The following is a 16,941-nucleotide window of genomic DNA, read 5'->3' on the forward strand; positions in this document are numbered from 1 at the left end:
CTTTGCCAACAAAGGTCCATCTAGTCAAGGCTATGGTTTCTCCAGTGGTTATGTATGGATGTGAGAGTTGGACTATAAAGAAAGCTGAGTGCCGAAGAAGTGATGCTTTTGATCTGAGGTGTTGGAGAAGACTTCTGAGAGTCCCTTGGACTGCAGGGAGATCCAACTGGTCCATCCTAAAGGAGATCAGTTCTGAGTGTTCTTTGGAAGGAATGATGCTAAAGCTGAAACTCCAGTACTTTGGCCACCTCATGCGAAGAGTTGACTCATTGGAAAAGACTCTGATGCTGGGAGGGATTGGGGGCAGGAGGAAAAGGGGACGACAGAGGCTGAGATGGCTGGATGGCATCACCAACTCAATGGACGTGAGTTTGAGTGAACTCCAGGAGATGGTGATGGACAGGGAGGCCTGGCGTGCTGCGATTCATGGGGTCACAAAGAGTCGGACACGACTGAGCGACTGAACTGAACTGAACTGAAGACTCATAAAACAGCTATAAGACTTCCCTGGTGATACAGTGGGTAAGAATCCACCTGCCAGTGCAGGAGACACTGGTTCAACCGCTGGTCCGGGAAGATTGCAAATGCCGTAGAGCAACTAAGCCCTTTCGTGCCACAGCTACTGAAACCCACGTGCCCTGGAGCCCTTGGGAGAAGCCATTGAAGTGAGAAGCCTGCACACTGCAATGAAGAGTAGTGTCTGCTCACCACAACTAGAGAGAGCCCACACACAGCAATGAAGACCCAGAGCAACCAAAAATAAATAAATAATCTTGGGGTGGGGGGAAACTTATAGTAACTAAGACAGCATGGGATTGTTGCTATAAAAACAGACAAATAGACCAGTAGAACACAGGCCAGAAACAGGTTCACACATATACAGTCATTTAATTTATGGCAAGTCGCTGTCTTCAAGCCTCAGTTTCCTCATCTATAAATGGGCTTAATAATAGTTCCTATCACATAAGCTTTAAATAGTGTATATCACAAGGATTGAGATGTTATATTAAAGAAGTTATCACATATGGAGGGGACATAGCAAGTGCCAAATAAAATTTAGCCAGTATTAATATTACTACTTTGACTACACTAGTATAATTATTACTGCTACTCCTATTACTGTTCATTTTCTCTATTTTGCAATAAGATCATCTAGAAGTGGGGAGTGTGGGGACATTAAATCCTGGCTAGCAGCAAGGAACATTTGGGACAAACACAGAAGAGCAGGAAACTGTTGGTTCTTAGTTTTTCTGGAAAAAAGGAATTGGAGCTGAGAGTTAAACTTCATGATTCAAGGACTTCCCTGGCGGCCCAGTGGTTAAGACTTGCCTTCCAATGTAGGGAGTGTGTGTTCATCCCTGGTCAGGGGCTAAGAACCCACGTGCCTCAAGGCCAAAAAACCAAAACATTAAACAGAAGCAATATTGTAACAAATTCAATAAAGACTTTAAAAATGGTCCACATTAAAAAAAAAAAAGTCATGATTCAGCCAGACGATTGACTTGGAAACTGGAAGAGAACTTGGCCTTCCAGTGTCGGCCTATTATGTGCATACAACTGTGAGACACTATAAACATTTATTAAGCATCTAAGTTGGACTTGTGTATATATGTGTTTATGAGAATATCTGAGAGCCTATGTGTATACATAAGCCATTTGTAAAAACACTGTGTAGAAAATGAAGTTAGTTACCTCTTCTTTCATCTGAATCCTAGCCAGGGAATCTGAGAAAAAAAATTTAGACAGGATATTAAAAGGTTTGATTCCATAACTTTGAATGAAATTTTAATTCCTAGCATCTTTGGGTGAATTTGGAAGTTCATTTTGTAGCATAGGTCACAAAGTTTCTGAGGAACGAGGACATAATGACACATTTAATTTCCTCTCATATTCATATGCTAAAACAGTGCCTCATATTTCATAACGTGGGTTGCTACTCCACAGTGTTTTGTGCCATGTAGCTGAAGGCTTACTGATTATTCCAGCTATTTAGTATCTCCAGCCTTCCCATATTCCAGCCCACATGACGCTGGCATCGTGTATTCCTCTCCCACTGCTCCGCCCAAGGGAAGGACTACTAAAGACCTTCTACGACTTTAAAACACTTCAGCTGCCTGGCCTGGGATTGTGTTCAGCTGTTCTGAATCCTGTTTCTCATGCGACAGCTTCTATTTAGGTGACTTTGCCTACTTGTGTACTCAGTCGCTTCAGTCGTGTCCAAATCTTTGTGACTCCATGAACTGTAGCCCACCAGGCCCCTCTGTCCTTGGGATTCTCCAGGTAAAAATACCAGAGTGGGTTGCCATTTCCTACTCCAGGGGATCTTCCTGACCCAGGGATCGAACCTGCATCTCTTGTGTCTCCAGCAGTGCCAGCCAGATTCTTTACCGCTAGCACTACGATATAAGGCTATTTACCCCCTGAGTTTTCTTTGCAATGATAAGTTGGTGATGAGATCACTAAAGTAAAGCTTTCAGCACAGTGTTTTCATCAAAGTCGCAATTGGTAGTTATTGTTTTTATTATCACACAGCCAGGAGGCTTATGTCCAAGTCTTTTGTCTCTAAACTTCATATGCTTTGTTACCATACTGCTGGTAATTTGGCCAATTTGATGATATAATTTGGTACTCAGTCTTCCCAAGAAACTTGGTCGGGACCCTGCCTGCAGCATTTCTGTAATTCAGCTCAGAGGTACCAGCCAGAGACCCCTTTCCCCTAGTACTGGCTCTTCTTTCCTGCCCTTGATCACTGATAAAACCTCCCGATGGGACCGCTTTCTGTGGGGGAGGGGGGAGGGAGAAGTAGAGCTCTCAGGTCTGGGATAGCTGCCTGTGTGCCTGGCATCGTGGAAGTGTGCCTGTCTAGCCTTACAGAGAGTGTGTGATTCTGTCCCTGCGTATTCCTTCCCAGAAATAGCTTAATTTCCCTGATCAAGTGAGGATCAGTTGGCATCTGCTGCCCCGTCTTCCTGCAGTTCACCCAACCTATACCTCACAGTCAGGTTAGAAGTCTAGAATTCCTCTGAAGTCCAGCCTTTCAACTGAAGCGTTCTTATTGTTAGGAACCTACCACTGTCAAGCTGCCCAATGCATGACGCCCATTTAGAGTCTCCTTAGCACATGTGCCCCCACCCCTCTGAATTCCTGAGGAGTCTCGACAGAGAGACTCTTTATTCCGATAGTGCCCATCAGCAGTTCTAGTCCTCATCAAGTCTTTGTTTTAGATGTATGTATTTTTCTTCCCAATGTGATTATGACAGAGAGGAATTCTTGCCTCATACTTCGAGATCTTCATGTTGCTTAAAAAGGACTGCTTGACATATTTGACAGCTCATCAGGAGGAGGGCTCCTGCAGCTAAAATTTCTGCAGTGCTTTCTGTCCTGGGTCCTCCACAAACAGGTAGCAAGCACGTGGAGTTCTCCCAGTGAGTGGCTCTAAAACATGCTGTGTAGGAGACAGGCTCTTTTATTCCCGAGGGACACTTCTGTCTGCCCAGCTACTTGGCTGACCCCTCACAGAAGAGGACAGCGGGCTGGAAGCACTTTCTGAGTGAGATTGGGGATGTGGGTGGAGTCCCCTGAATCAGGAGGAACAGGAGATGGAATTGCCAAAAGAAGTCTTATCATCCTAATAAAATGAAGCACATGATTTGCATTCCAGGTCCTTCAACTATTCTATGGGAACCCGGGCATTTTCCCATGACAGTATTTTTATCCCTGATGGGGGAGCAGAAAGTGAGCAGACAGTTCAAGCAATGTCACAGGACAACATCCTGGGCAAAGTCAAAACTCTTCAGGTAAGACAGCTTGAAGGTCAGAGGCATAGGAAGGGGGAGGGGGGCAGCCATGGAAGGAAGTGGGAAAGGTCCCTGGCTTGGCCTTGAGTCATGGATTGGGAAGTCCAGGGGTAACTCCCGGTGAGAATGTTTGCTTTCTCAAACCTGGCTTAGTTCTCTGGAAGCTTCTGTGCACCCGTGAGAGGTACACTGTCATGTTGTACCCACCTTCAGAACACCCCCTCTCCTTTTCTCTCAAGTTGTTCCCTCGTTTTTAACTGGACTTAATGAAGACAGATACCCTAGAGAAGCTGCAGAAGTTGGGTGGGAGGAGAGCACTCCTTACCACTGAGTGTTGGCCGTAATCCCTGAGCACAGGGTTCACAGTCAGCTGAAGGCATGCACAGCAGGCTCACCCTCTCTGAGTCTCTGTACTTGGACAGTGAATGGCTGTCACGGGTTCTGTTGTGTTTCTGACCCTGGCTTCCCTGAGCCACCCTGTCCCAGAGGGAATCTGTGAAGCTCTTCCGCTTCCCTCCTGTTTGCGCTGCAGAGGTGGGCAGTTTTCCTCCATAAAACTGACTCAGGTGGTAACTCCTTTAATAATGAAGATAAAATAATTCTTCACCGAATGAGATTGAAATAATGGGAAATCCAGGAAAAGCAAGGGCAGCGAAGACCCCTGGGATCCAACAACGTAGGTTTGCCCGAGTGCTCAGTAGAACTCAGTCACCCGGCAGAAGTGCCTAAGCAAGCACTTCTCTGAGCTTGGGTTGCTTGGAGGCGATCCAGACTGTGTACAGGGGACTCTGGTGTGCTGGTTTCCATCTGTTTGTAAGTCTGCAACAGTGAATGAACAAATTAATGAATGAACCAAGCAAAAAAATAATAAAGGAGACAGCTGGCTTGAGTAGCTATTGACATGATGAAGCACGGTACTCAGAGTTTTCTACTTGCTTGAAATATTCTTGTTTCTACTGAATATTAAGCTATGTATTTTGTGACCTGTGTTTGGTTACATATTCCACATGTACTCAGCTAAATATAGCATATGGCAACTGGGAAATAGCCAACACCCTGGAACCACACCCAGACTTGCCTAGATCTTTATACCTACCAGCTCACTGCCCAAGGCCATAGTCCTGCCCTCAGAACTAACCTAGGCACTTCCTTCAAATTCCAGCACGTCTTGACTAGCTCCCATTGCTGGTTCTTGCTGGCCGTACTGCTACAGATTTTATGGACTCAGAAAGGAAAGTTAGCCTTAGTCGCTTCTCTTCAGTTGGAGAAGAGGAAAGGACAGTGATGGCCGAAGAAAACCTTAACCACCCCCCCCCCTTTCCTTCTTGAAGTTTCTGGCTCCTGGATATTATTCCTAAGAAGCAATGAACCCTCATAATATTCCCTTTCTAAGGGGAGTGACCTGCAGGTCTCGGTCTACAAACCAACTGTATTTCACAAGGGCTTTCAAGGAGTTCTTTAAAGATTAGATAATAGTCTGTTGTCTTAAAAGGTAGCACCTGTGTTACACCACACCACATGCCAGCACCACTCCATGAAGCGGATTTGGAGTTGTAAAAAATAGATAATTCTGCAATATTGAAAATGTAGAAACTCAGTAGAAACATGTGAATGCCTGTTGTTTGTGTTAATGATGTAAGGCCTAAGTTTAAAGAATCTGATTTCATAATTAATAAAATGTCAAACAACTAACTTCTCCGAAGCAACAGTTCTGTTAATGCAGGAGGAGAAATGTGCGGGAAACAGAATAGCTGTCTAATTGAATGCTCTCCTCTGGATGACATGTACTCACAGGAGGTCTGCCTAATTTTGCTTCCGCTGCATGGATATGCATAAGCTTCCTTACAGCTCTAATGCTATGTTTTGAAACAATATAATAAGAGACTTCTGCTTTTCAAGGAGGGAAATGGGGACCCTTATCATAGCAAATGTGATTTTTAGAGTGCCATAAGATATCACTGTATCACCCCCAAAAGACTGTGCTTTATTTTTCAGTCGACTAAGCAGTATGTTCCTGGTAAGTCATAGAAATAGTAGTTAACTTATTAACTTGCATGAATGCTTTGCATTTTTCCATAAAAACGTTATGCTGGTATTGATGCTTAGTAAGCAGCATAAAAGACCACCCCTTCGTAGACTCCAGCATGGAATGAGGGTGTTTATCTATGTCAGGCGCATGTATGTTTTTTATGTCTGGAGTTGTCTTTGTGTGTGTATGTATGTATGTATGTATGTTTATTTTAAAAAGAGAAGTAGTGGATAACACCTATTGACAGTAAATGTCCTAGCAATCTAATTTGCCACCATTATTAAGACATTCTTTTGAAATGAGATTTCTACTGGAATGCCATTTAAAAAAAACAAAAAACAAAAGTGTTTGTTTTTTTTTCTGGCTCAAGAAACTTCCCAGCCCATGGAAACCAGAGCTGCGCCTGTAATGACTGCATTTGGAAAGGTTGCCCCCTAGTGTCCACATGTAGTCATCTCAGCCAGAACTGTCCTAGGTTGTACCAGTGATGGTTAGTATCCGTCCACTGAGCACAGAATGACTGAATAGAGCATAAATAAGCCTACTCTTTCCTGAACAGTGTGAATCTACCACCTGCCAAAATTTCTGTAGCAAGCGATTGAACCTTTAGAAGAAAAAATTACCTTTTTTTCCCTGAGTATAAAGATAATGCATGTGCATAGAATTGATTTTAATATACAACATAGTTATAAAGGACAGAAATAACAGTAGCATCCTTTTTAAGGACCCTATACATAACAGTCAGTTGTTCTGTGGCCAGTAAGTGAAATAAAAAAATGCCTGACAGGCCTCTGCCATCACCTGGCTTTGTGGCCTCAGGGCAAATCATTAAAGCTCTCTGACCCTCATATTCCTCATCTGAAAAACAAAGAAGATGCGTGTGATGGCTGATCTGAAGAGCCCCTCCAGTTCTTAAAGTCTGCCATTTATAGAAAATCACTGTTCATCTGCTAGAGCATGGAGTGGCTTTGTAAGCTTTGCACTGCAATGCGTTGGACTACAGTGACCTTGATGTTCCCAGAGCACATATCAGGGAGGTGCCTATTTATTTCAGAGCAAACCAGGCTGTGAAGTATGTATGCACCTACTGATGATAGGAATCAGGAATATCACGGACCAAGCCCGCAGGTGATTTTTAGAATAACACCGGAGCTTTGTCAGAAAAGGCTCAGTCTATTAGTCCACGGACTGTTTAGCTCAGGAGGAAGAACCTCTGTCTTCAGTAGCTGCTGTCTCCTGCCAGGCTGGATTTCACTTTAAAATGCCACAGTGTCTTACCTTTGAGGATTTGAGCACCTCGTGCAGCTGTCAAGGACACAAAGAATAAATACCTGCTCTTCACCACTTCTGCACAGAGCAGATGTCTTTAAATCTGTGTGTGTTTGATTTTGCTCATTCTCTTAAATTCATTTTAACTGTGGGAGTATCTGGAGTTCGCTCGAGAAGACAGCAATTTTATTTTCTCTCTGCCTTGTTCTTATAGTCGTAGCATGAAGGATGGCTATGAAAAATCTGGGGAAATCTAAATTGGCAGTGTGAGAGCTACAGAATATGATGTGCTTGGAATTTCTACACCATAGGAAAAGAGCCTCATAAATATAGATGTGCATTCCTATAATATCATTCTCCAGCATTCCATTGTACAGCCAAATGGCCAAATTTGAATGAATAAAATATCGCCCCTTTAGCTCACATTCGAGTCTAACAGTAACTCCATTCATTGCCATAAGTAACACGGACTCAGTTTAGGCACAGAGGTTCCACTCTCCCCTCTGGTTATTATCTCAGTGCATATAAAGAATCCGTGGATATGTAAAAATATACATATCTATTAAAATACATCTGTCTACAGATGGAAGAAGTGGTAATAGTTTATTTCCCTGGAAGCTTAAGGGCAAGCTCATCTTAACGGTCTGGTTTTGAGTGACTGCTTGTGTCACAGTTCTTCCCAGGACAATGCCTGAGTAGTGGGCAGAAAAAAAGTCACCAAAAAGCCATATTTATCCCTGTATTCAATTCATTTGACATCTGAGATGGCAGATAGGTTTGGACAGTCATCTTTTAGATGTCAATAAATCAGACGAAGTATCCAGCAGCCTCGTCCCCTCTGAGTCAGCTGAGGGAAAGATTTGGAGCGGGAACCACAGATCAGGTACAAGAGCCTTGCCCTTGAGAGCCTGGGGCTCAGTCACCATGGCCTTGGCCCTGCAGCCCTGCCCTGGCCTGTAACCACTGCAGGGTGTGTCTGCGAGGACAGGCCTTTGTCTGGACAGAGAGGCTGCCTTCCTGTCCCTGGATGGTGGCTGTCACTTTTTGCATGACCTGGGTCCTCCCCTCCTCCTTCCCTCGCCCTCCTCCCAAGCTCCCTAACCAGCAGCCTGAATTTGGTTTCTCCGGAGGAATTTTAAATCAGCTGCTTTATGGAGATGCTCATTGTCATTCTCAAAGGCAACAGCATTGTGTTTCTTTTGCCAGGATGAACGTATCCGTGGCATAAATCAACCCTCAGATACACACACATTCTCATTCCCTCCTCTCCCTCTCCCTCCTTTCCAATCTCCTCCATCCTGCCCCCGTCAGCTGTTGTACCTGCCATCAGGGCTGCAGATTCTCCTCCCTGGGCCTCCTGTCTGCCCCCTTCACCCTCCTCTCAATTTTCCACTTTAACTCTCAACTTTGTTTCTTAACGTCATGCTCTCCATTTCCCCAGCTTTGTCCCGCGTACCTTATTTCACCTGTTCTTATCACATCTAATATTTTTCCCCCATTTTCTCTTTCATTTTCCTTTGGTAGCCACGATAACCATCCCATCTTTGGAGTTTATTTCAATATAAGTAATGTGAACTTGACATCCATGTTCTAAAAAGGACTCTAACAAAAACAAACAGAAAAATCAGCACGTTCATTCTTTTTGTGATGGTGGCCAAAATCCTAACGAAAGAGCATTAATGTATTAAGCTTAGTCTCCTTGGGAACTCATTAAAGAACTATTCTTTCCATTCTGAGTAGAAGAAATACCCTCATTTTAGATATTCAAGAACATTGGTAGATGGCAGACCCTGACACAGGAGGCCTCATTCTAGGGTGATTGGATAAAAGTTTTTAGCTCTTTACCAGCACACTCAGAGAAGAGATAACTGGTCAACCAAAGGCTGGGCTGGGAGTTGCAGGGGGAGCCCCTGCGCAGACTGTGACTAGGATGCGGGAGCTCTTCCTGCCCCTCCTGCCCAGGCCCCCATGCATCTCCCACAGGGCAGCAAGAGTGCCACAGGGCCTGTGGCTTTGTTACACCATGTCCTCTTGTCTAACACCATCGGCTGTTCTAACTGTGCCTGCTTATTGATCTGCTTAGAGTAGACACTAACTGCCGCTTCCTGCTAAACTCATTTTAGAAGACACCCTATTGCAGCCTTCTCCTCCCTGAAACCCCTTTAGGCTGTTCAAGCTGTACTTCACTGGCTGAACTTGGGCTTTGGATGTGTGTTCCCTCCCCGTGGTGTCAGGGGGAGCCGGGTTCAGGCTGAGATACAGCAGATCGAATCCGAGTCCTTGTCTCTCTGTGCCCCTGACTTGGCATGCTGGGGTGCCCGGGGTGCGGGGAGGGGACCTGGGGCTCATCTCTTTCATGTCTCTGCAATTTCACCGTCCGCCATGTAAAGCCGAGGGGGAGTTGGGTGAAGGTGGATTTGATACTCTTGAGTTCAGAGAGAGAAGAGGCATTTTCCTCAAGGGAGGCCACCTTCAGTAAGGTGGTAAAAATGCCAGATCCTCTCTTTCAATCCCAGTAAGAGGAGGGAAGTGCAGTGTAAATTTATGAGAACCAGTGGAACACAATGAAAACAGCACTGAATATGTTTTAGAAGATATGGATTCAGGTCCCTTTGGTACCACTCATTCATTCCATAAGCTTGGGCCAGTCACTGGACCTTGACTTTTTTTTGTAAAACGAGGGGTTCAGATAATGTGATTGCTAAGGCTTTTTGCAGCTTTGTGGGATTAAATATTAGCCACATTAAAGATAAAGATCAGATGATGTATTATTTTTTTTTTTTCTTTTGAATCATAAAAGACCTAGGTGTAGAGCAGAAGTTCTCAGCCAGAGGCGATCTTCCCCACGAGGGGACATTGGACAACACCTGGAGGCATTTTTTTGGTTGTCCAGACCGAAGTGAACAGGGGTTGCTGGTATCGTCTGGTGAGGGGTAATGCTAAACAGAGGGCAGGAGTGATGCTAAACATCCTATGATGCGCAGGAGAGCTCCCCACAACAAAGAATTATCAGGCCTCAAATGTCAGTCGTGCCAAGCTTGAGAATCCCCAGTGTAGATAAAGGCAGTAATTTCTACAATATATTCGATTCATTACAGTCTTCTTTCAGATGACCACAGCTTACCTCTTTTTCTTCCTCAATGTCATTCATTTTCTATTAAATATTTTATATCTAATTTATCAAGCCCATTAAATATTTTGCCTTGTATTAAAAACTATTGTGTTTATATATTTTAAAATAATTCCCTTTTTAATCCAGCTTTTCTTTAATTCTAAATACTATTTTTCTTCCTAATTTCTGTCTTTACCCTCCTGCCACTGTCCATTCAGCTCCCTCCCACCAGCGATCAGTCTCTCTCTGGCCCTTACTACAGCCTCCTTCTCTGACCCACTGTGTTCCTTCTGGCCTGTGGGTCACAGCGGGTAGCTGCAGCAAGGCAAAGAGGACATCCTAGTGGCAGAACAAGATTGCTTTCATCTTTTCCGTGTGTTTAGCATCAATCATGGAAAGACTTATTGACCTGGGCCTTCTTCCCTCTGGCCGTGGTACCCACTGTAACCCAAATAGGATGTTCAAGTTAGGGGCTGGTGAAGAAGGTAGATGAAATAAATATTCAAGGGGAATGTGTCCAAAAGGGGCTGGAGGGTTCCTTTGTTTGTGCAGCCGCAACAGTCTTGATTTCCCGCAGTGGTTCTTGCAGCTCATGAAACTATTTTCTATATAATTTTTGTACCTTTCAAGTACTTTTGTGCCTTTGAAAGACTTTTGATTTTTTGACAAAAATCAAAAAATTTCTGTCATACCCAACTTTTTTGATCAGAAATATGATCTCTCTACCCCCCTTGGAAATGTTGGCATCTCCATGAAAGAGGTGGCTGGATGAAAAGGCTCATGGCTCGAAGGTGGGAAAAAAAAAAGAAATACTGGGAAGGAGACTCAGTAATTACAGGACTGCATCAGGGCTTTCTGGCTTGGTGTCTAGTCTAGAAACCAGTCATATAGAGAATATGCCTCAGTGCCTGCTAGCTATGCTGGGGAACCTGACCGTGGTTATTGTGAGCCGCTTCACCGCTTCAGAACGTCCTTCTTTTGTTTCTCTCCAGCGACAGTTGGGCAAGAACATCAAGTTTGGGCAGCCACCACCCAACGCCATTCCCATGAAGAAGGCAGACAGTGGCGAGGCTCGCTTCGAAGAGGACCCATTCCTCACCAGTCCTGTGGAAGTTGTGACTCAGCAAGACCTCATCCTCTCAGACACCGAGAACAAAGTAAAGCTCCTCCAGGAAATGACTTGATTGCTCACAAGGCCGGGAGGAGGCTGGGCAGTGGGAGGGGGCATCAGTAACCCCGGGGTCTGCAGGGTGGGGAGTAAGGTGGAAGAAGCTTTCCTGATGAGTAGCCCAGCACCTCCGTTACCCCTTGAGCTGCAGGGGGGCCAGCCAGGAAGAGGGGAAGGTGAGGGAGACACGCCTTTTGCACCCCCTCTTCCCAGAGTCTTCCGCTTAACTCTTTGGAGACTCGGGCTGCCCTCACCCCCGAGCTGCACCGTCCCCTCTCTGCCGTCAGTGTGCATCCTGAGTGTTTCTTACGTGTCTGCTCTGCATCTGTGACCATATAACTGTTTGTTCTCCATCTCCAAACTGTTGAGCTCCTTGAGGACAGACTGGATCTTACAAATCTGTACGCCCAGGATAGCATCACTGCCTACTTAGGAGCTCTGAATAATTACTTGTGGAACTGGACTGACTTGAAATGAGAATGAAGTAGGTGCTGCACAAGCATAGAATATTCAAACCGACCAGCTTGAAGTTTACTTAGTGTGGAAAGTCACATCGATCCAGCACTATCCTGTCTACATTTTGTCTCTCTCTCTCTTTTTTTAAGTTTAGTTATGGTTGTGCTAGGTCTTTGTTGCCGTGCATGGGCTTTCTCTAGTAGTGGCGAGCGAGGGCTACTCTTCGTTGCAGTGCGAGGGCCTCTCACTGTGGTGGCTTCTCTTGTTGTGGAGCATGGGCTCTAGGCACACAGTCTTCAGTACTTGCAGCACGCAGGCTCAGTAGTTGTGGATTGTGGGCTCTAAGGCTCGGACTCAGTGTTTGCGGTGTACCGGCTTAGCCCACAGCATATGGGATCTTCCCAGAGCAGGGATCAAACTCATGTCCCCTGTATTGGTGGGCAGATTCCTATACACTGTACCCCCAGAGAAGTCCATTCTTTTGACACTTTGAAAGAGACACTCTGAGCAGATCCTGAAATAAAAGTCCCTTTAGCAGCAAGGCAATGGCACCCCACTCCAGTACTCTTGCCTGGAAAATCCCATGGATGGAGGAGCCTGGTAGGCTGAAGTCCATGGGGTCGCTAAGAGTCGGACACGACTGAGTCACTTCACTTTCATGCATTGGAGAAGGAAATGGCAGCCCACTCCAGTGTTCTTGCCTGGAGAATCCCAGGGATGGGGGAGCCTGGTGGGCTGCCGTCTATGGGGTCGCACAGAGTCGGACACGACTGAAGCGACTTAGCAGCAGCAGCAGGAGTGCCTTCGGGCCTCTTATGGGAAAAGGAGAAACAGTCCTACTGGTAGGTAGATAGGCGGTTCTTACTGAGGCTCAGTCTTCCCATGCTTACAAGAAAGCATTCTCTGTGCTATGCCTACCATGGTGCCTGAAATGATGTTGGGTGTTACTAAAGGGCCCCTGGAAAAAGTCATACTTGTTATCAGCTAATGCATCGTAAGAATAGTAAGAAAGCTAAGTGCTCTCCAAGTTGTAGAGCAAAAGAAGAAAAGGAGATAAAAGATGACAATCTCCTTTGTTGGCTGTCTCTGCCTGGGCCGATCCCTGATGCCTCCTGGTGCCCATGCCTGTGGGTGGTAGGTGAAGCAGGCACAGGGAGGGCCCCTCTCTCTTGGCTGATCCAACAGTCCTCATCTCCAGTCTCTTGAGTGCTGGGCAGGAACATTAGCCATTGGCCTTGATTCAGGGATTCCTGTGGACCAGAGCAACTATCTTCCCTGTCACTGAAGATCTGATGAGCTCAGGGCACAGTGGTCTGGGGGACAAGGTGGGTCGTTTGTTCAGTAGGTGCTCAGCTGAGGGATCACAGTGTAAACACAGGACTGCCTTAGTGCAGTTTACATTCTAATGGAGTGTCACATAACAAACAACTCAGCAAATAGGTATCATAATTTCGGATTAATAAAAATGCTGCCTAGAAAATGAAATGGTGACACAAAAGTGAGCAATGTGGTTGGAGAGGGCTTTGCTTCTTTAGATAAGGAAGTCAGATGGCCCTGAGAAGGCGTGGAGGGTGGTCTTGGCGCAAGGAAAAACAAGTACAGACACCCAGAGACGGAATTCAGTGTGTCCTGAAGGAGGCACAGAAAGCAGGCTAGTGTTGGATGAGGGCGAAGGGTGGCTGTGGATCACAGTGTAGACGCTGGGCCATTTAGACCACGGGAGAAGGGGCAAATTGTTTGGAAAGTGATCGGAAACTGCTGAGAAATTTTTGAATTTATTTTTATTATTTTTACCTTAGTATCTTATTTTCCTTTTTGACCGTGCCATGAGGCATGTAGAATCTTAGTTCCCTGACCAGGGATTGAACCCTCGCGCCCCCGCATTCAAAGTGTGTAGTCTTAACCACTGGACCGCCAGGGAAGTTCCCCTCTGAGTAGTTTTCAGCAGGGCAGTGATACAATCTGACTTATGTTTTCTAAAGATGCTTCTAAGTGTGGTGCAGAAAATGGACTGAGGTAGGGCAAGATGATGTTCTGGATCCGGAAGGGGCAATGAGACCCTTTTGTAAACTCAGGTGACAGGAGGCAGAAGGTATACCTGGCGCACGTGACGTGATATGCATGTACCCAGGACCTGCAAGGTGACTGGGATGTGAATTGTTAGCCTTTTTCTTCCTCCTCTTCCTCTTTTCCTCTCTCCCTCCCTCCCTTCCGCCAGAGTTTTCTCGCCTCCTCTCGCCTCTGTGTGTGCCACTGGAAGGGCCCCCTTTCTTTCTCATGGAGAAGAGGTCTGGCAGGTGAAGGGGGTGGAAGGCAGCCAGCCAGGCTGAAAGCTGTGAGGTCAGAGTTCTGCCTGGCTGGCGACAGGGCAGTCCCTGATTCTCTCAGCAGTGGGGAAACACATCAGGGACTGAGGTTGGAGCCCACCCAGATGGGGAATGAGTTGAACTCTAGGGAGAGGGGAGTGAATTCTGAGCCTCCGGAGCCCTGGTGGAATCTCGACACGACAGAGTCTCCACCGTGAACCTGCCAGCGCTCTCTGCTCAGGGAGGGGGTGGCCCTCCGCACAGACGCTGGCTGCGTTTGCCCAGGACTTCCTGTGCTCCCGTTTGACTTGAGCACTCTCTCTGCCGTTCCAGTCCAGTGAGACGCCAAGTTCTCCAAGTCCTCTGAATCTGCCCGGAGCCAGAAGTGAGATGGAAGAGAAGGTAATGTGATTTGAACTTGTGTTTGTAGCTTCCTTACTCTTTAACTTCTGTTTTTCTTTTTGTTGGGCGAGCTGCTGCCTCATTTTTCCATTCATAAATGCTGCCTTCATCTATTACTTTAAATCCCTTCAAAATGCAACCAGTGGTAGATGTTGGCATCTGTTTCCATGGCGATGCAATGGCTGGAACTAAACCCTGCTCTGAAAAACTGCCACGCTCTCACCAAGTCTGTTTGGAGTCTCAGATGTCGGTAGTTTTCCTAAAAACATCATGTATTAATACTTCAAGACACTGGTAAGCCATTGAAAAAGACATTCAAGAATACCTGAAGGTGAAGAGTCTGTAAGGAAAAGAGTATCCTTCTATTTGGTGGTGTTTAGTAGCTAAAGTGAAAGTGAAGTCGCTCAGTCGTGTCCGACTCTTTGCGACCCCATGGACTGTAGCCTACCAGGCTCCTCCATCCATGGGATTTTCCAGGCAGTAGTACTGGAGTGGGTTGCCATTTCCTTCTCCAAGTCTTGTCCAACTCTTTTGCGAGCCCATGGGCTGTAGTCCGCCAGGCTCCTCTGTCCATGAGTTTTCCTAGGAAAGAATGCTGGAAGGGGTTGCCATTTCTTCCTCTCGGGGATCTTCCCAGCCAGGGGATGGAATCCACGTCTCCTGCAGTGGCAGGCGATTCTTTACCAATGAGCCACCTGGGAAGCCCCTCCTCCTATTTAGAGATGCCCAGGAAAGATCATAGCATTTCTTCACTTATGTGTATTTCTGGTTTTTAAGTTTTCTGCATTCCACTGAAACCTGGGATATTGCCTAAGGAGCCCTGTGGTGATCACGGGCATCTCTTCAACAGGGGAGTGTCCCCAGGTCAGGGAGTGGCTCAAGACAGTCCCACCACCCAGATGCAGAGGCCCAGCCTGAATAACTAGACATGAAACACTGCATTTAAATCTCAGCTTCAAATGCTTCATCTGTGTCTTCGGTCTATTACATTTGGCTCTAACTCCCTTTATTCATGCATTCATTAGGGGATAGAAATGTTTAATTCCTGTCTCTTCAACAGAGGTTTAGAATTTGACGCCTATCATAAAGATAACCATAAATAAATAAAGTCTTAGGAGACCAGTAACTGGAATTATTTTTCCTTACTTCCATGCTTCTTGTAATAAATTATTATTTACTGAACATTTACTTTGCTCTCGGAGCTAGCTATGTCTTTTATCTTTGTGCATAAATATGAAGGGTAATTGCAAAAAACAAAGCCATTGGCTAAACCCACCGACTTTGCACTTAGCAGCACAAACAGTCAAACAGGTGAACCCTGGCCTCCACGGATGCTGCGGAGGAGAAACATAGGGCCGTGCGCGCCCCCTGCTGCCCGGTGTGGCCAGGAGCCCTTGCCTCCCTGCCTGCCTGTGAATTCTCTGAAGTGACGGGCCTGGTTTTGGCTCAGCCTGGCTTCTGAGCCTGGGTCTCTCTGACCTATGTGAATGTTTACGATTGGTCTCAGGTTGTGGTTTTTAAGTGACCATACCTGTGTTAACAGAGCTGCAAGCGGTTCTGCCGTTCATCCTTTGAAGAACTGCCCTTCACGTTCTCACCTGGGGGCCTCCTCCTTTTCCCTTTCAGTGCGCCAGTGCCCCACGACTCTGGCGTGATTGTGCCAAAGCATTTTTGCCGATAACACATCTGATGACCTAGGTGGAGAACTTATTGTTCCTTCTTTCAATAAATATTTATTGACCACTTAACAAGTGAGATTTGCTACTTGGGCATAAAGAGGATTGACACAAAGGTGAAAAAAAGAGATGCTATGCTATGCTAAGTCACTTCAGTCATGTCCGACTCTGTGTTACCCCACAGACGGCAGCCCCCCAGGCTCCCCTGTCCCTGTACGTCCCCTCTAAAGTAAGAGCTGAGGTGTGTACACGTCTGTGGCAACAGAAGGCGCTCAGAGTTACAATGTTCTTAGCATAGCGATGAGCTTGTCCAGGGCTTAGCAAACTACTGCTTATTTTAGGCCCTGTGGCCATAAAGTTGCAACTACCAGACTCTCCTTTGTTCTGCTCTTCCTTTGTAGTACAAAAGCAGCCACAGGCAATGGTGTTGCTGTGTACCAGCAAGACTTTACCCAGACAGGACCCCTGACTATGTCTTACTGACCCCTGATCTAATCTAACCCACATATCATTCACAGTAGGAAAATTAGTCCCTGAGAGATTAAATGGCCTTTACCAGTTAATACGGATATCACTGGTGAAACAAATGCTCAGTGACTTTTGGTTCTAAAAGCAGTGCTCACTTCACTATGCCCATGAACCCCCTGCGCTTGGCAGCATCTCCTGGGCCAGGCTGGGCCAGGAGCAAACTCTAACAAGGGCCGCCATGCTAGATTCCCTGCAAGC

General features: G+C 46.0%; 1 protein-coding gene across 5 annotated transcripts in view; it reads left to right on the forward strand.

The window, feature by feature from the left end:
• CRACD (capping protein inhibiting regulator of actin dynamics) overlaps positions 1-16,941 on the forward strand; it is a 289,192-nt gene that overhangs the window by 249,532 nt on the left and 22,719 nt on the right. For 4 of the 5 annotated variants that reach the window (XM_060417125.1, XM_060417124.1, XM_060417126.1 and 1 more), the window contains 3 exons: positions 3,662-3,797; positions 11,200-11,364; positions 14,471-14,539. In XM_060417125.1, coding sequence (XP_060273108.1) covers positions 3,678-3,797; positions 11,200-11,364; positions 14,471-14,539 — 354 coding nt within the window. In that variant the 5' untranslated portion in view covers positions 3,662-3,677. The remainder of the gene's footprint in view (positions 1-3,661; positions 3,798-11,199; positions 11,365-14,470; positions 14,540-16,941) is intronic. The other variant, XM_060417128.1, reaches the window with a different exon arrangement.

This window comes from Ovis aries, chromosome 6 (genome assembly GCF_016772045.2).
Source record: "Ovis aries strain OAR_USU_Benz2616 breed Rambouillet chromosome 6, ARS-UI_Ramb_v3.0, whole genome shotgun sequence".
Taxonomy (NCBI): domain Eukaryota; kingdom Metazoa; phylum Chordata; class Mammalia; order Artiodactyla; family Bovidae; genus Ovis; species Ovis aries.